Below are 21196 nucleotides of genomic sequence, written 5' to 3' on the forward strand. Positions count from 1 at the left end.
AATTTCAAAATTAAGTGGTAAGTTTATAGTTATAACAAAATTGAAGAAATATTTAATTATAACCAATATTTTTTCTTTAATTTCTTTTTCTTCTATTTTTTATTCCTAAAATTGTAAACTTCGACTAATTATAAAATATTTAATATGCATGTCAAATTAAAAATTAAAACTTTAATTTGATATATTTTATGTAAATATTTGATTAAAATGTAAAAGTTGTAATTATTTAACTTTTTTTTGCCTTTTCATAATATCATTTTTTGTTATTGTGAATTCTTCTTCATCTTCTTCTTTTCTTTTTTCTTTTTTCAATATTCAACTCAAATATATTTAGTTAAAATTATTTTTTATTAAATTTATTAATATAATAATTGAATTGATATCAATTTTATATAAAGATAAGGATATAAAAAATGGTTTTCGTCAATTGCACGGATGCAAAAACTAGTAAAAATTAAAATTGAAGAACTCGTAAATCGTAATGATAACAATTCACTTCATATTAAAGAAAAACACTTTACTTCAAATAACTCTTTACATATATGTATTTCAGTTATTTTAAGTCAGTCAGGCTTGAGTTCAGCTTCATAATTAATTAAACAAGTGGACTCAAAAGTTCAAAACGGTGCACTTGATCTCTCTCTCTCTCGATCGACTTATGGATTGAAAAAGTGAAATATATATGGTGTGTAACAGTTCACTTATAAATCTAACTAGTACGACCATCCGTGCGATGCACGGCGAAATCGAAATTAAATGATTATATTTAAATAAATCAATATAAATATTAAATAGAAACAAAATATAATAAATGCAAAAAATATGGTTTAAAAATAAACTAATTACTCAATAAAAATCCGAATTTAGAACCTAATTTTCAATTATGTATAAAGTGTAATGATAATTATAGTTATTTAATTATTTGATAATGCAAATTAATATTACCGATTATTATAGAGTATTTCACATAATAATAATAATAATAATAATAATAATAATAATAATAATAATAATAATAATAATAATAATAATAATAATAATAATAATAATAATAATAATAATAATAAATATTTTCATAGACAAGCATAAATAAAAAGTTGAAAATTTTTAACAAAGAGAAAGAAAAAATATTTTAAAATTTTAATAACCTATTCGTTTTATTTTTATTTTTTGTAATTTTTATATCATACATTAAAGATCTTCTGACCAACTTAAACTTAAGATGAACATTAAATATTTTTTTATAAATTAAATTTGACAATATTTAAAAAATAATTAAAATTATAAAAAAAATAAAATAAATAGTAAAAGAAATTGATGGGAGAAGAGAGAAAAAAAAAGAGGAAAAAAAAGGAGGAAGAAAACTCCTCTTTTATATAGTATTATATAGATATGGCAAAACATTCCTACACCTTGAATCCTTCTTATTTCTAATAATTTTTAATTAATTGTCAATGGAACTCGTACATGTCTTTTCCAATTTAAAATTAACTTGTCAAATATAGGTAAAGAATCAAAATATATTCTTTTTATTAGCTTAGATTAATATAGTAAAACATTCAAACTCTAGGATAATAATATTTTTCTGGGATTCACAAAAAAAAAATATTTTTCTGGGATTGATTGAAATTTGAAAACCTATGTTTTTATTCCTGTATCAGAACTTAATTTTCTTCCTATATAAATAAGCCTATGTTTGAGTCTCAGTCCTAAATAGAAATATTTAAATTTAAAGTGGGACAACTTTGGGCCTTATGTACAGTTGCATCGATCCAGTATATGAAGAAACGACGGTTTTCTATTTTCCGTAAATACTTTGGTTAGGGCCCAAATTTGTTTTGTTAGTTGGGCGATTCAATCCATATAATTTCATTATCATTTTTAATTTCAACTTATGATGCATGAGAGAGAGAGAGAGAGAGAGAGAGAGAGAGAGAGAGAGAGAGAGAGTTTCATCATTTTCACCTTGATGTAGTCAGATTTAGTGGGCCGAAAACCTCGTCATCTCGAGCTATAATTAAATTTATTTAATCATTAATTTTTAGACTTTAAGTTAATCATTAAAAAAGATAGACGTATCAACCACAGATAAAAAAATTGAAATTTTATTAGCAATTAACTTGAATTAACTGGTACTATGTAGCCCATTCAATTATCTCGAATTAACTCGTACTCCCTCGATCCCAAATGAAATGTCTTATTTTTTTTCGGCACAGTTATTTAGGAAAATATTAATTATATTATTAAGCGGTGTGGTGTAGAGTTGAAAAAGTGATGTGAGTTTCAAAAATTGTACTTTTTGAAGATAATTTTTTTCATAAAAAAAATAAGACATTTTAAATGGGACAACCCAAAAAAGGAAACAAGATATTTTATTTGGGACGAATGGAGTACTATATATACAGCCCATTCAATTTTTTTTTTATCAGAAAAAAGGAGGTATATAAATATGTGGTACCAGAGGTACTAAAAAAAGTCTCTACATCAACTTGGGAAGAAGGTCATTAGAGCTCCAAGAGGAAAAACTCAGCCCCTTCTCCACGATACAAAACTCATAATTCCAACTCCAAATCCTAGCTTTAATTTCCGAAATCACGTTGTTGATAGTCCACGACCTACCCTCAAAGCGACTTTCGTTTCTCCGTTTCCACAAAATCCAGTTGGTGCACATCCAAATCGCCTTGAGCAACTTCTCAATTCTTTTCCCCCTTCCCATGTGTATGAACGTAACGAAGTGAGAATCAATAAGCCTAGGTCTCGCTGAGGTGATCCCCATCCAACTTTGCACTCCATCCCACACCCTTTCGGATTTCGGGCACGACAAGAAGACGTGGTTAGCCGATTCGGGTGAATGAAAGCAAGCATTGCACGTCATCTCCTCCGTTGTCAGCGGCACACTTCTTTTCCCAAGATTGTCGCATGTCGGTATTCTATTTCTCAGTATCCTCCACGCATTCACTCGAGCTTTGTGAATAGCCGGTGTGTCCCACACCATTGCCAACTCCTTCTCGTTGATGACCGCTGGCGCGCTAACATTCCTTGAGGCCTTGATCGCCGCGAAAGCAGTTTTTGTGGAAAATCTACCATCTTTAGCACCACACCAAATCCACTCATCATCGGCTCCTGCACTTGGACAAACATCAGAAATGAAAGAAAGTAAAGAGTTAGTCGCCCCCTGCTCCCAATCGAAGAGCTCTCTTCTCCATTTCAGCTCCCAAATCCACCTGCTACTTTCCCACCTGCCCAAGTCGCTCACTAAAACATCATTATTCTCACACAGATGAAATAACCTAGGAAAAGAAAATCTAAGATGTGTCGTCCCTGCCCATGGATGGATCCAGAATTTGGTTTGTTTTCCCTCCCCTAATTTGCATTTGATATTATCCAAAAACCACCTCTCCTCCGAGCTTCCCCCTTTCGCCAACACTGAAGCCCACCATCCAGTTGCACGGCTACTTTTCCTCGCCCAGCTCAGCCCCCCTTCCCCCCACTCCAACTCCCCATAAATAGATCTCACGACTTTAACCCAAAGTAAACCTTTCCCATTTAAGTATCGCCAAATCCACTTCAACACCAAAACATGATTAAACCACTCCAAATTCCTAAAGCCCAACCCCCCCTCACTTTTGTCGAGACATAAGTCACTCCATTTCACCCAAGTAATCGCCCTCGAATTCCTTTGCCCACCCCAGAGAAAATTCCCACAAAAAGAATTAAGAGATCTCACAATAGATTTTGGGATGAAAGAAAAGGAAAGCTGGAAAATTGAAATAGCTTGTAAAACTGCTTTTACCAAAGTAATACGCCCTGCCAACGACAGTTTCCGGTTCTTCCACCCATCAATCTTCTTCTTCACTTTATCAACAAGGTAGTTCCAATCCACCACACTTTTGGATCTACCTCCAACCTTAATGCCCAGATACAGCCCATTCAATTAATGAGCCGAATATTTAATTCTCTTGCATACGATGATCGCTACAATAATTGTATAACAAAAATTTGCGTGACCACTAAATTGGGTGTAGATAATTTTCTAATCGTTTTGGCTTTAGTACCGAATTTGCCCCCCTATTCAAGTCCTCGTTAATTGTTCAAAGCATAATATTGCTTCTCAAATAATTGAAACATGTGTTCAACTCCTCACTAATTAGTTTTTTTTTTTTTTGTCCAAACCGGATAATTATTACTCCATTCATCTTATAAAAATATAATTTTTTTTGTCATTTTAAACCATTTCAAAAAAACATAGACATTTATTATGTTTCTCTTTTCGCATATTACCCTATCAGAGTCTATTTACTTTTTATCTCTATTGTATGAAAATGAGACCCATTTTCCACTCACAATATACTTTTATCTAACATTTCTTAAAATTTGTGTTATTTACAAATATTTATGTTTTTGTGAGACGGATAAAATATTAATTAAAACTAATTTGAATAATAATAATTTATTTATTTATTTATTTATGTGTCAAAGTTTTGGAACACGTATAATTTGAATAGGCGGAAATATTTCTTTTGTTTCTATATTGAAGATTTAGCTAGGTAGTATAAACTCATGTTCATATAACTCTCAAGCAGAATTATATATTTATATGGTCCCACTGAGCGATTTATGAACGGTTACATAAGTTTTTATCATTTTAAGAACATCATTGTCGTTTCATGTCATTTAATTATAGGGTGTTTTTTTTTATGGATAAATTTAAGGACAAATACCGTCAAATTCATTAAGTTTGAGCAAATTCTTATTTTTCTCATAATTTTTCGAATTCCTTGTAAAAATTTGTAGGGGCCGGTCTTGCATGCGGCGGTCTCACTCCAATGCGACGGGTCCGCCCCGACCCGCGCCCGACCCGACCCGTGCCCAGATCCAAAATCTTGAATCCTAAATTATTACATTTGTTTATAATAATTATTACTTTTAATAAGCATGAAATATACATTTGTTCGCACAAATGTATACTTATATAAATATAGGTATTTACCTTCATTTAATATAAAGTATTATTTTCTAAACCCTAAATTCTATAAACTAAACCCTAAACCCTGTAAACTAAACCCTAAGCCTGAACACTAAACCCTAAACCCTGTAAACTAAACCCTAAGCCTGAACACTAAACCCTAATAGGAGTATTTACTTTTAATAAGCATAAGATATACATTTGGTCGCACAAATATATACTTATATTAATATAAATATTTACCTTCATTCAATATAAAACATTATACATATCAATATACATTTATATGAACAAATGTATATATTATGTTTATTAAAAGTAACAATTATTATAAACAAATGTAATAATTAGGAGTATGGGTCAAACCCACGCGGGTCAGGGTTCCGGGTCAGGAGGGCGGGTTTGGAGCCGGGTCGACCCGTCGCACACCTGTGCGACGGTCGCACCCAATAATTGACGAATTTGTAATCGTTTAATTGATTTGTAATTTTTTCTTAATGACGTTTTTCGGTCATAAAATTAATGACGTGTAACTTACGTGTCATACTTATGCTGAGTAGATTAAATTAGGATTAAATGTCGTCGTTTTGAGACTAAATTAATTAGAGCAAATAGCGTCAAAATCCATCAAGTTTGAGCGAGTTTTTATTTTTTCCGTGACTTTCGAATTTCTTGAGTTCATCTTGAAGCTCTTGCACCAAAGTCTTCAAATCTGAATCATCTTCTCCACAATCCATTTCAATATTTGGTTTTTCCTTCATTTTGCTATTATTGAGAAGCCATATTCCAACTCCGCAATCCACAATCGTCCTACTATATCAACACTCTGAAGCACGAGGACATGCATGAAATCTACGCTCTGAATTTTTCTGTGCGCAAAATTCGAATCAGAGCTGGAAGCCCATGGTCACCGAGTATTCACGCGTCGGGATGAGAGCAAGAGCCTGACGATGAGAGTGAGGTAGACATAGGAACTCCATATTCGAATTTGAGAGTTTTTTGGAATTGAAAATGAAGAACCCTAATTTGAAAAAAAAAAACTGTTCAATTTCTAATTTAATCCACGAATTGACACCAAAACGACGACGTTTAAGTGTGAATTAAACAAAGTCACTGTGCTCGCTGGACGATGTTGCTTACGTGTAATTGTTGGTTGGCGTAAGCATTAATTTGGAGGAATTTTCAATTTAAGGGAAAATTATAAATTGTTTGCACTGTTATAAATTTTTATAAGAAATTCAAAAGTTATGGGAAAAATAAGAATTCGCTCAATTTTTTTTAAACACCCAAAGGGTGAGGGATTAGGCAAACCCCAACCATTAAATAACATCAACCAATATCCCATACATGACGCTGCCCAAAAGTGACAACGCCCATGAAAATCAACAAGGAATAATATAAATTTAACTGACAGATGAAATACATTACCAAAGCCCAAAAGTGACTACAATTAGAAGAGAACTGAGTTGCAATCAAAATGAAATCTAACCAAAACAAACTAACTATCATCATGAAATATGAACCTAAAGTTAGGATAGCGAAGCTGGTCCATCCTAACCAGCTCTAAAATATAGCGGGGCGCAGAGAAACAATCAAAAGTAGTCAAAATCGGAACCTGATGTTCTCTCATCGCCATAAAATCAACAGGCCGATTCCTCTCGCGATGGATGTGAGTGAAACAGACCTGCTGATGCTGAATGAGCTGTCGGATCCCGGCAACAGTATGACGGATACTAGCAGGACTGTGATGCCCAGCAGACATAAGCATAACGATCGCTGCAGCATCCAACTCAATCCATATATGAGTAGCAAAAGTAATAGCCAGCCTAAGACCCTCAAGCACAGCGGCTAACTCAGCCTCAACACTGGAAATAACATACAAGGGGTGCAGAAAACAATAAGAAGGGCTTCAGTGTTATCACGAACAACTCCTCCACCGGGTCCACGCCGTGTCTGTGAATCGTAGGATCCATCAATGTTCAACTTCACCCATGGGGATCCAACAAATCATAGTGGAGCGAAGGGGTCCTCCTAACGGGAAGAGTTGGTGGCATGATGTCAACCGGGGGAGCACATCCTCGCCAATGAGTATCGGTGAGTTTCCCCGCCGCAACAAGGAGACGAAGATGGTGAGTAACTTGCCAAATCACATGAGAAGAACGAAAATGAATATCCTTGTGCTTACGACTATTTCTCTTCGTCCAAGAAAACCACATAATCAAGCAAGGAATCAGGAAAGAAATTTGTCTTTTGGCCTCCCTAGGGAAGGCTTGCCGCCAGTGACCTATTCTACGTGCAATATCAGTGCTCGTGTGAGAAGGTGTGTGTGCAGTGAAGGAAAACAAGAGTCAAAATTAGCCCAAACATTCAAAGCAGTCTCACTCCACAGAAACACATGCAGACACAACTCAAACTGAGGAGACTCACAACACAAACACATGGAGGTAAGAGAAATGCCCGCGATTGGAGGCAAGAATCAACAAAATGACGATCAAATAACAGACGCCATAGGAAAACATAAATGGTAGGGGTAAGACAATCACTTCAAATATCAGCAAACAAAGTCTGCCTGGGTAGCCGTCTCCGGACAAGATCCCAAGTAGAGGAAGTCGAGAACTCACCATGGCTGGTCAAATCCCAACGCATCACATCCTCCGTTCCCATCACAATCGGCGTCCAGCTCAGAGCAACAATTAAATCAGCAGGAAAATCATGCAAATCACATAGGTCATGCAAACGAGTCTCGTCCCAAGCATAGTCATACCAAAAATCACAAATACTCGGGAAAGTGTGACCATTCCCGGGATGACTATAGGAGCTCAAAGGGCGATCCCCAAACCATATGCCATCCTAGAAACTGATCCTACCATTCCCCAGGGACCACATAATATGACAATGAGCAGAATCAGAAATACGGATCATACGATGCCAAGTAGGACTCACATGCACAGTATAATGCGAGTGATGAGGGAAACGACCATTACTGTATAATCTTTTCATCCTATAAAAATGTACATTATTTTTGGATATCCAATAAGAGTCTGCATTTGATATATTTGGACATTATTTCATCACCAACTCCTTATTTTTTATTCATACTTTACAATAAAGTCAATTATTTTCTCTGTTTCTAAAACATTTATTAAAATTTGTGTCATCAATAATTATATACATTCTCCTTCTTATTGATAATGATTCATTATTTTACGGCATAATTATTAAGAACAAGATTTATTAAAGAATAAAAGTAGTAGAAAATAGTGGAGTCTGTGAGAGAAGGTGATTTTTTTTTGAAACATGTCATTATTAATTAAATAATTAAAAAAAATAAGTAATTATCAATGAAACATATGAAAAAGGAAAACGAGCCACTATGAATATAGAATGAAGAGGGATTATATTCTTATGTGGGAATTATCAGGTATAGTCTTTTTTATTAAAAATATAAATTTTATTAGGATGGAGAGCGTACGTGAACGTGATAGGTCTCTATAATTAGACATAATGATGTATGTGTGACACAGCAAAACGAAACACTATGTAAAATCTAACTTACACGTAACGTCCGGTTATCAATAAGCTACAAACATTCTCGTTCAATAATCACGCAACCTACCATCATTTTCCGCAATTACTGAGCATTTAAAATCCAATACAGATGGTTTCAAAAAAAAAAAAAAAACAACTCCGATAGAGATATTCTAGTACTCCATTTTTATCGTGTTGTATAGTTCACTTTCAATATTTTAATTTTTTTTTCTTCCATTTCAGTTTCTTAGATTTATTGTATTTTATAACTTTTAATTAGGATTTATCATAACAATAAAGTATACAATATTCTATGGTATTTAATTTAATAAATTGAATTTAATTGATTATTAAGATTGTCAATTTTCATAAACTAGCATTTGCACCCCGTGCAATGCACGGGAAATATTTTTATATTTTTAAATTTATATAAAATTGATATCAACTCAATATCATATTTATAAATATAATAAAAATTAACTTTAATTGATTAGATGTATTATATTTGAATATTGAAAATGAAAAAATAAAAAAGAATTCATAATAATAAAAATTGATATTATGTAAAGACAAAAAAATAAGTTAAAAATAAAAAGTAATTAAAAAATAGATTTATTCAAAAAAAAGATGAGAAAGGAGAGAGATTTTTTAAAATTTTAATCTTTAAATAAATACTCTCTCCGTCCCTAAAAATTGTAATCCAAGTGAAATGACACGTGTTTTAAGAAAAAGTACAGTAGTTGTGTTTGAGTGAAGATTGAGTCTCACATTTTTTTATAAATAGTGAGAGAGAAAGTTTGTGGTGTCATTTCTAAATAAGGAAATGTCACAATTTTCAGGAACGTACTGATATAGTAATAAGGTCACAATTTTCAGGGACAGAGGGAGTATAACTTTTATATTTCAAATAAAATATTTAAATAAAATATATCAAATTGAAGCTTTTATCATGATATTTAATTTGATATGCATATTAAATATATTATAATAAAGCGAATTCCATAATTTTAGAAAGAAATAAAACAAAGAAATAAACAGTTAAAGAAAAGAAAATAAACCTTTTTTATGGATTATAGAATTGTAAATAAATTAATCTTTTGTGAGTTAGTGGGCTTAAATACTTTAATTAGATAAGCGAGACTGTGAGTGAGAGATAGTGGAATTGTGAATGGATCATTTAATTCCTAACCTTCATATTAAAATATTTTCAAAATTGCCATTGAAAATCAATTTGAAATTGAGAACTCCCTTTTTAATATAGTATAGATTAGAATATATAATTATGCAAGCTTATGAAGCAATAAATGTTGATTAGAGTTTATAATATTAAAGTATTATTACAATAATAAATTTATTAAAAGGGTTCGACTAAATAGGGATGTCAAGTTAACATGAAATTTATGGGTTGATCTATTCACTTATTTATTAATACGCCGCAAGTGTACGGACGCTATTGTGTGTAACAACAAGCAAGATCGTATTCCATAGAGATTAAAAACTAAAATGAGTATTATCCTAAACTATAATCCTTTATCTGGATGAATAATAAATTTTAGTCGGTTTTAATAATTAAAATAAACAGAAACTATAAAAATAACTCAAGATAGTAGAGAAAATCAAGAGATAAAGATATTCTATAGCTTCGGTTTCAACAGATCTAGAAAATCAAATAAATTCAGTTCTATTAATAATTTGATGACTCGATTCTTTTTAAGATAATTACAAATTAAGTCTATACCTACTCCCGTGACATATAAACCGTAGATTACATACAAGACTATTGCCCATAAATCACACTTAAATATGTAACTCCTAACAGTTCCTAGGATTAAAGTCCTCACACAAGTCTCAAGACTTCTACGCTAATATTGACAAGCATGTTACATGTTCTTAGTTCAAGCATTAATAACCGATATCAAATTAATGCAAATACTCATGCAAAATTGATGGTCAATCAATTAAGCAAACAATGCACGAGAACATGAAATGAAAGAATAAATCTAGATTAATCAAACAAAATCAATTAAAAATCCAATCTGTTTACTCCCTAACCCTATGACAAAAAATTATTAGTTACACATAGACATATAAGCTAGCAAACTATAAATAATAAAAAATAAAATCATTCAATAATTAAATATGTAGGAAAAATTACATAATCTCGTTATCTCTTGCTTTGACTCCACATATCTTCTCTTCTCTTCTCGTCTTTCAAGCTCCACAATGTAGAAATTCAAAATATACAGGCTAGGTCTTTTTTTTTTTTTGAAGATTTCAAAGGGTATTTATACGCTAGGGTGTCAGATACTAAAGAAATAAAGTGAAAATTAAATATTGGGCCAAAATCCGTCAAATCGTATTCAAACCTTGGAAACACCCGACCTGAGCACTAGAGATTTTGTTTAACTTTGCGCAGTGATTTTGTTTCGGTCCTTTCTCTTTCGTCCGTGATTCGATTTTCGATCTATTTTCGTCCACGAACTCGTAACGAGATGAACTTTAACTTAAATTCAGATTATTTTCCATAATTAACCTTCAATATTTCTGAAAATTCAAGAGGTGCGCTGAAGAGAGGAAGATGAGAGAGAGAGAGAGAGAGAGAGAGAGAGAGAGGAGAGAGTGTGCAGAGAGAGAGAGAAGAGAGAGAGAGAGAAAAAAAATGAGAGAATGAGAGGAGGCTAGGGTTTACCCATTTATATAGAAGGGTAATTTAGTCTTTTAACACAAAAAGTGGGTATTTTTTTATGTTTTTATTTGAGTGGGTAAAATTTATTTTTACTATATAAAAGTGGGTACTCTTATATATTAACACTAGAAATTTATAGAAAGATAAAATTTACAATTATGAAATTTTAAAGTGTGATTTTAGAGAGATAAATATTAATGATTACTAAATTTGCCCTCCGTGTGATGCACGATAATAATTATTGTTAAAATAATACATAAATATATAAATATATTTGACTAAATTAGTTTTATAAATTAAATATGACACCTAAATGTTATAAATTTTAAAATATTTAATTTTGTACATCAATCACAATTGTACTACAAAAAATAGAGTACAACGTTAACAAAATAAAAGTTTTAATATTTCATAAAAATAAATTTTCAAAACAAAAATTTGCTAACGAACTGCATATTCACCATTAATATTTTCAAAAAATCGTAGTTATTTTTATATATTATAAAAATAGGCGGATTTTAGAGTAGCCTAGTATCAATAATGTCCCTCAAACATAATTTTAATAAATTATAGTCAAAATTAAGTGTTTTGGACGATATTACCCTGCCTTTTATCTATTGTACATACAAAAAACATTAGCTCTCTCTTTCCATTACTTTCGCATTCCTTCTCTCTCTAAAACTCTAGTTTGTCGCCGCACTTCCACCGCTGCTATCTGTCTTCTTTCCTACTCTCGTTGCTCTATTCAACAAGCCCTTCTATCTCCGATGAGTTCCAACAATTCAAGGAATTTCAGATCTACAAGAATTGTGATATGTAAATCTAGATTTAAGAAAATCTGAAATGAAATGGTACGAATTCGTATCATTCGTTTCAAGATTTGTCATATCAAGGCGCCAATTCGGCCATAAGCACCACCATTCATGCCAGAAGGGAGAAGAAAATGCTCTCATAACATCCTAGATTTACCTCCACCGTTGAGTGATGTCTTCATTTCCTCGAATTTATATTATTTGTAACAGGAGGGTACATAAAATATAGAGAAAACATTCCCCAATCGAAAGAGGATTTACATGCGCCGTTGAACCAATTTGTACCATTCGTAACATGAATTTAACTAGATTTTATAGATTTCGTGTTTTTTTTTAGGCGTAAAGAGAACCATTTTATTAGTGAAAGTCATCAGCTACAATTTCACAAAGCCATGACGAAAACTCCTCAGACCAAATAACCGGCTGCTCCAGATGCATAGCAGCCTGAGCTAGCTCATGCGCGGCTCGGTTCGCTGACTGATATGCATGAAATACACCGATGAGAAGGTTCTCTCTCGCAACAGTAAGAATCTCCCGAATGTCATCTGGGAGGAAGAGTCTATCGTCCTCAGAAGATGCCATGATCCTTACAGCAAAGAGGGAATCCGTGTAAATCTCGATGGGGCCGATCTCCTCCTCAACTAACAAGATAACACCTTGAACCAGTGCCATGACTTCAGCAATCGAGGTGTTAGTCGACGGACCTGTGGGCTTAGCCATTGCCACTTGCACCTTGCCGTTATGGTCCTGGATTATGACCTGTGGGCTTAGCCATTGCCACTTGCACCTTGCCGTTATGGTGCCGTTATAGATTTTGTGTTATTTAATTTGTGTTAATTTGTTTATATGATTTTGTAGTTATATTGTTTGAACAATGAAGAAAATATATAAAATGTTGATTCAAATTTTATTAATCAATTATAATTGGATTTGTTCATCAAATATGATTTTAATTAATTTCACACCGTTGAAAAGCTGAATTATATTTAGGTATATAAATTTCTCTCGTTGATGATTATAATGATATTTTAAATTAATTTTAGAATAGTTTAAATTAAACACTAATATTTTTAATAGAGTAAAATGTGGCCAATCGACTAGTCCGTGGGCTGAATTCGGCATTTACAATCCTACAGAATTCAAAATTTAATTATTAGTGGGCCAATACTTCAAGGACTCAATTCAGCATTTAATGACAAATCATCATGTGATCCTTTTTTTTTCCTACCCCGCTAGCGCCCTTAATTCAAAATTTTAATAAAGGGTAATTTTATTAATAGTCCCCGCTTTTAAAACAAATTGCACAAAAGCTCACTTTCAAATTTATGTATACAAAAAATTTTATTTTTAAATTTGTGTGTAAAATTTTAATAAATTATCTTGATGAACATATCTTCTTATAAATCACACTTTCTCCCACGCTATCGTCAAGAATGGTATCAAAACATGTTTTTATTAAGTAATTAATCACTTTAACTTAAATTCAGATTATTTTCTATAATTAACCTTCAATATTTCTGAAAATTCACTCAAACAAAGGAAATAACAAGCTCTTGACAATAAACCAATATATACTACAATTAACCACCAAACACACATTTCCCTACAAAATTGACATCATATTGATCTTAGACACATAGAAATATATGTGTTCATCGTGATCCGAATAGATAGACAATTCAAGAATATTATACCTGAAAAGTTATAGTTCAAAAATTTCCAACTCAAATTACCCGTAACCAATAGCCCGAAAACCCGATATAATTGGCCCAAAAATAACCCAAGTACCATATGCCTGACCCGAAAATTATTGAGTTGTCTGATTAACTAAAATTTTTCTCGTTCTTTAGTTTCACAACTTCATTTCTTTATTTTTGAAAATTATTTTTTTAAAGATTTTTTTCTAGGTATTTTTGGAACGTATTCCGATTCAATATTCATTACTTCTCTGTGTTTTACTTTATTGCGTAGCATAAAAATATTCATTTTATTCAAATGTAAAAGTTAGAACCAATAATCATTTAGGAAAAGTATGTGTATCTTTATGTCTCTAATAATCATATACTCAGTTATAGTAAAATGACGCTCATTTATGTGCGTATTAGTATGTTACAAATACGAAAGTATAAAAGAAGTATAATTAATTTAATTCTTTTTCATACATTTTCGAGTTCGATTGACAAAATTCAAAAATTTAGGATTGACAAAATTCAAAAATTTAGGATTAGAATGAAAAAACTCTAGTCGAAAACATTTCAACATCCTTAAATAATTTGTAATCGAATCCCTCGTAACCTGATAGGACTGACCCGAAACTCGATGAATTAGCCTATTAGACATTCCTACGTCGGATACATAAATATTGTGATAGGTGGTCGATAAGACCATTTTAAAATCATCTAAAAAATGAGTATAAAGATGAGCCCAGCGTTAGAATTAGAAACAGCCTCGCTCTCTACAACTACAAGCCCACACAATTTTCACCGACTCAAAAATCCTTCACTTTCCGATGAAACCTGCTGAAGACGGCGGCGACCTCTCGATCGGAATACCGTTTCTGGGCGGCAATGGCGATAATAAAGAGGCTGAATATCAACTCCGCCGCCGCCACTCTGTTTCGGGCTCTACTTCTTTCTTCAAAACCTGCTTCAACGGCCTCAATGCTCTATCAGGTTTAATTTTTTTTTTATCCTTTCTGATTTATAATTCAATATGGTGATAATACTGATTTCTAATTTTCTCAGAAAAAAGGTTATTTTGGACGAAACTAGTTTTGGATTTAGATATTTCCACATTTGGAATATGTATGTTAAATACTTAAATATCCTGAATTTGGGGTAAAAGTAAAAAGTGTGTCCGTCAACATTTGAGTAGTGAGTATGTACGTGATTATATGTATATAGTATAATATACATTTGTGCTTTAATTTGGAGAGTATACTACAAAATCTGTTTGATTAAGATGTATTTGAAATATATAAAATACTAGCTAGGATTTGGAGGGCTGCTGAATACTGACATTCTTATCTCTAACCTTTTGTTTATCCACTTGAGTAGGATGATGTGTTGTGTCATACATACTTTATATACTTTTCCGTTCGTGACAATCACAATATTTATAATTTGGACAATCTTATGATTTTTTGTATGCTATTCTTTTGAGATCATCGAAGTTAGAATTTTATAATGGGGAACTTTATTTGGTGGAGTAGATAGATAAAATTGATACAATTGAATAGGTGATTAAATAATTTAATTAATTTTGGGACGATAAATAATCACTCAATTGAATGATTAGGTGTTGGCCGAATTATCAATATCAATTCGAATTCTTAGGATGTCATCATCTATCTAGAACTTGAATGATTGAAATTATCAATCTAAGATTAAAAAATTCATGTATTTTGATTGATTTATTTATTTATTATTTCCTCCGCCAATAAAAATGGGTCTTAATTTGTCATTTTCATCTGTTTACGAAAATATGTCCTAGCTATTTTTTATCATTCATGAACCCACCATTTTTTTTATTTATGGGGCCCTTTCTTTCACTAACTCTCTACTCTTTTTCTTTTTTTTTTAGGAAAAAAATTTGTGGGGTTCATTGATCACTTACTAAATAAACAACTAACTTTTCTTAAAACTCGTGTCGTTTTCTCTTAAGACTTATTTTCATGGACGGATGTAGTAATTATTTTGCTATAAATTTTCAATGAAAATTCACGCAAGAATTATCAATTTACTAACACTGATTTTAAATTAAAGAACTAAAGTACATTGTTATTTTGGGTTTTAGATTATTATTAGTTTCAATCATTCAAGTTCTAATTTACCGTTTTCATAATTCTTAGATTCGGAATTAATAGATAACGTTTGTTGTTTTTGGATCCTTCTTCTAGTATTCTTTGAAATTTGAAAGTGAAAAACAATAATACTTTAGCAATTAGTTATTAGTTTCTTAATGGTAATTAGAGTATGTACTATAAACAGAAACCAACAAAGCGCCAATTAACCTTAAAAAGAGATAATTTGTCATTTAAACTACGACCATTAATTCTTGCATAAATGCCATCAGTCATACTCATAAAAAAAAAAAAAAAAACATTCCATGACATGATGTGCAACATTTGAATGCATGAAGCAAAAATTACAAATTGTGGTGGAGTCTACATTTTGTGTGTGTAATTTAGTCGAAGATTGTGTGAAGAATCCAAGATTAGCACACCTTCAATTCCAAATTGTGTTTTGCCTCTTCATCATCTACATATATGCGCGTCGCGTCATTATCACTTTGTATAAGAAGCATTATCTACAGTATGGTTATACTTTTGCATCGATCATTAAGTAGGACAAAATTGGGTATGGGGTCCCGATACTGACTGCTGCCTACTAATATCCTAGGGACGTCGTGGCACGTGTTGTCAACACAAACTAAGAGACACAAATACTCCCTCCGTCTCTAAAAAATTATGCACCAAAATAGATAACACGAATTTTATAAAAAAATATGATAATTATGTTTAACTGAAGATTGAGTCCCACATCTTTTTAAAAATAGTGAGAGAAAAAGTTTATGGGGTCATTTCTAAATGAGAAGAGATTATAATTTTCAGGAAGGAAATTGCCATAAATATCAATATCGCGTCTTGACACTCATGAAGGCACTCGCACCTCAAAAAGCACCGGGAAATAAAAACTTTATTTGCATAATTAACAATATACTCTAACAAGAAGAATTTATTCAGTCACATAGTTTGAGTTCCTAAAATACGATATAGTGGTTTGCATGCTTGTACCTACGTGCTCTAATCCTCTGAGCTATAAGCCCCACCCAACCATTCCGGGCTTTACTATACAAAAACTTGTGTAAGACTGTCTGAGATCAAAATTCATAAGACGGCTTCGGATCCAAACTCGTATCCAGTAACATGTTTATAATTTTGAATTCGAATCTTGACACGTTAGACCATCTTTTCGATTTGTCAGGGGTAGGAATATTATCAGTTCCTTATGCACTATCATCCGGCGGGTGGTGGAGCTTAACACTGCTCTTCCTCATCGCCGGCTGCACTTACTACACATCTCTACTGATCCAAAGATGCATGGATTCGGATACAAACATCCGAAGCTACCCTGATATAGGCGAACGAGCATTCGGGGCCAAAGGAAGGATGATCGTATCAGTAGCAATGAACGTCGAGCTGTATCTTGTGGCGACCGGTTTCTTGATACTCGAGGGCGATAACCTGCACAATCTAGTTCCCGGCCTCGGTGGAGGAGGAGGAGATTTTATAACTGGAAAGCAGGCTTTCACTCTCATCGTTGGCCTCGTCGTGCTGCCTACCGTCTGGGTAGACAATATGGCCATTCTTTCTTACATATCAGCCACCGGAGTAGTAGCTTCCTTCGTGCTCATCGCCTCGATTCTGTGGTCTGCTGTTTTTGATGGGATCGGATTTCACCAACAGGGCACTCTGCTCAACACCAGAGGAATCCCCACCGCGATCAGCCTGTACGCCTTCTGTTATTGCGCGCACCCGGTTTTCCCCACGCTCTACACTTCCATGAGAGACCAGAAGAAGTTTTCTAAGGTAATGTGATCGAATTAAGAGTGTGTGTTTGTGTGGTTTTTGTGATTGGTTCTTGAGGTGTGGTGGCGGCTGCAGGTTTTGCTCGTGTGCTTCGTGGTGTGCACCGTGAGCTACGCCTCGATGGCGGTCCTAGGGTACATGATGTTCGGGTCGAGCGTGCAGTCACAAGTGACACTGAATCTGCCTACTAATAAGATAAGCTCCAAAGTGGCCATCTACACCACATTGGTGAATCCATTGGCTAAGTATGCCTTGATGGTGAGCCCGCTTGTGAACGCTCTCGAGAGGCGATTCTTGGTGCGGCGTAGCAGAGGGTTGAGCGTACTGATCAGGACGCTGCTGGTGGGGAGCACCATCTTCGTGGCGTTGGCCGTGCCCTTCTTCGGGTATCTGATGTCGCTGGTCGGGGCGTTTCTGAGCGTCACGGCCTCGGTGATCCTGCCGTGCCTCTGCTATGTGAAGATATCGGGGATTTATGTGAGATTTGGAGGTGAGTTGATGGTGCTGTGTGGGATTGTGGTGGTTGGTGGTGTTGTGCTTGTGATTGGTACTTATACAGCTTTGTTGGAGATTGTTGATCATCTCATTGCATCGTGAATCATGCTTTGTGATCATCTTGTATTCGATATATTCACTGTCATTATTCATTCATTTTGTTTCAATTAGGGGCTGTCTAAATAGTTATCGGGTATTGATTAGCTCGATAACCTATTTTTGGTTCGAATACTTGAATCCGAACGGTTTGACAAGTCTAGTCTCAATCGGGCGAGCACGGTTCCATTAATCGATCATTTATCATTCGATCATATGGTTTTTATAGAGTTCGGTTAATTGCTAAATAATATATATAAAAGAATCAATATGACGATTCACCTAAAAATTGGAACAATTATCTCTAAGAAAGCTAAAATATTTTATAAATTCAAACCATGGAAAGATTCCATATCTTAGAATAAACAAATAATTAACTGATCAAAACTAGTAAAAGATTTCAACGCATAATCTCAATAGGATAAACTTGTCGACTACAAGAATCAAATCTAATGACTGCTAAAGTACAAGACTATACGTGTTAAACTAGTTAAGGCTTAGACGACAAAACACAAAATAAAACATGTCTATATACATGTCATATTCATGGTTACTAAATGGAATTAAACTAATAAAACTGCCGGCTTGTCGCATGGAAGATCAAAGATGGGTGTATAATTGTATGTATAATATATCCAATTGAAGCTAATGCTTTAATGTAAATTAGCCATACAAAAAGTTACTTTTGATTTATAAATGTATATGTACAATTTATTTTCTAAAACTCCTCATAACAATTCGCATATCAATATACATATAAATTATTAATTTATACTCCATTCGCTCCAATCATACGCGGTTCACTTTGATCTCATAGATTATTATTATTATTATTACAAAAGAGAGGACGAAAAAATTACACTCCATGCATCCCGATCATACATGGTTCACTTTAATCTCATAAATTATTATTATTATTATTATTATTATTATTATTATTATTATTATTATTATTATTATTACAAAAGAAATGACGAAAAAATTACACTCCATGCATCCCAATCATACATGGTTCACTTTGACTTTGGTCTCATAAATTATTATTATTAAACTTACTAAAAAGGTAAATTTGGACTTTCCTTCACACTTTGGGCCAACAAGACTCAAGGATGTCATCATCATAGTATAATGACTAGTATGTTGGAGAATCCTAGAGAACTCGAACTTCTTATCATCATATCATTGAAAAATTAAACCAACATGGGTTGATGGTACATTTCACCTATTTTTAAATAAAAAAAAATACTCATACACATTAAAATATAGAAATTATATTCATTTAGAATATTTATATCCTTAACAAAAGTATAATTAAAAATATTTAAATAAAAAAATTAATTTAAATATACAACCATTTAGAGATGTCCAAACTAACCAGATTCGAAAGTTTTGGCCCGAAACCCAACCGATGGTCAACGATTCGGGCCCGAAAACCATTGACCACGGGCCGGCCTGAAACTAGAGCCGTCAGGAGTACGAGCGTAAGTAAGGGCTATTACATGGCAAAATTTGTAAACCATGAATCGACGGTTAATCGGCTGACCGAACCGCCGATTTTGTAGGGGTGTGGTTGCAACGGTTAACCGTCCAAAATCGACGATTGGACGGTTAATCGACATTTTTTTAAATAATTTTTTTAAAAATTTAAATTCAATTTTTTTTTCCTATTTTTATCTATAGATATCTCTCATCTCCAATTGTGTATATATAAACTATAACATGTTTACTTTGAATTAAATAAAAATGTAAATTTTATTATAGTAGTTTAGTGTTATAATTTTATTTCATTTATAATTTTCTACAATTAAATAAAGTAATAAATTATGTAATTTCAAGAGATAAATATACATAACACTCAAACTAAAAATAAAAATTATTAAAAAAAATCAACAGTTCGACCCTTGAGCCGGAAATTTTAAATCGGACCCTAAACCGACTATTCAAGGATCAACCCGAAACTGCCCCCCTCCCCCCCTCCTCAGAAGGGCCGGTTACGGTTCACCTTTTTGGTGAACTGTGAACTGCCAATCTAGGCATGAAACCGACTGTTTCCGACCCGTGGACAAGTCTAACCATCTCTTAATATAAAAGTAGCTAGTATATTGCATGTATAAAAAATATTACTCTCTGTCCTTTAAAAATAAAAATATTACTTTCAATTTTTGAACATCACTCCACTCACAATGAAATGTACATCTTCTCCACTACAACACACTTACCTAACATTTCTTAAAATTTGTGGCACTAAAACTGCCGCATATTTTCAAGGGACATAGAGAATATTATGTTGAAAATCTATCTTAACCATCCATCAATAAGATAAATATATTAGTTTGGTTTCTAATAAATGAATAATGATTAAAAGATTGAATAATTCGTGGAACATGTGGTGAGATGTGTATCATAATGTATTCTATGTCGGGGAGAAATATTCACATAAACAAAAACATCAAATTAATAAATCAACACACTTGGTGGCCCAGTTTCGTGAACCACTTATATCCGGGGGTGTCGCCTGAGGGAAACATTTCACTACTTGAAGATAAGTTACAGATTGAGGACTTACACAATAAGACTAGTAACTTCTCAAACCTCCACCCACAGTGAAATGCTAGACGTGGATGAGCGCACACACACCTTAGACATGAACCAAGTTCACCACCTACCCCATTGATAAACAAGAATCAAATAAACAAAAGTTTACAATTCTTTTATAAAATGCACTCAATAGTGTTTACCTCACAAACACTCTTTTGTTAGAACAAATACATAAATTAGTACTAGGAACAACACCACTCGCAGGAAGTCCGGGGGCACCTAGCATGGTATTCTTAAATAGTCTTCAAGCTTGAGATCTTCTCGAATCAGCATGAACTTCCTTTATGAAAAAAAATTGAGTTTTCTTAAATATTCTTCAAGCTTAAGATCTCCTCTTGCAGCCCAAGAAAAATATTTTCCTCGCATGAAGGGTAAATATCCTTAGAAGATATGCACAATTCATCATATCGTCTACCCAGAATCAT

General features: G+C 33.0%; 1 protein-coding gene across 1 annotated transcript; it reads left to right on the forward strand.

Annotated features, from left to right (window-relative positions):
- Positions 1 to 14295: 14295 nt before the first annotated feature.
- LOC131003693 (amino acid transporter AVT1I-like) lies at positions 14296 to 18388 on the forward strand. Its single transcript, XM_057930238.1, has 3 exons — positions 14296 to 14664; positions 16978 to 17582; positions 17658 to 18388. The coding sequence occupies exons 1-3, from the start codon at positions 14502 to 14504 to the stop codon at positions 18177 to 18179; spliced, it is 1290 nt and encodes a 429-aa protein (XP_057786221.1). The 5' UTR covers positions 14296 to 14501; the 3' UTR covers positions 18180 to 18388.
- The last annotated feature ends 2808 nt before the right edge of the window (positions 18389 to 21196 follow it).

This window comes from Salvia miltiorrhiza, unplaced genomic scaffold (genome assembly GCF_028751815.1).
Source record: "Salvia miltiorrhiza cultivar Shanhuang (shh) unplaced genomic scaffold, IMPLAD_Smil_shh original_scaffold_259, whole genome shotgun sequence".
Taxonomy (NCBI): domain Eukaryota; kingdom Viridiplantae; phylum Streptophyta; class Magnoliopsida; order Lamiales; family Lamiaceae; genus Salvia; species Salvia miltiorrhiza.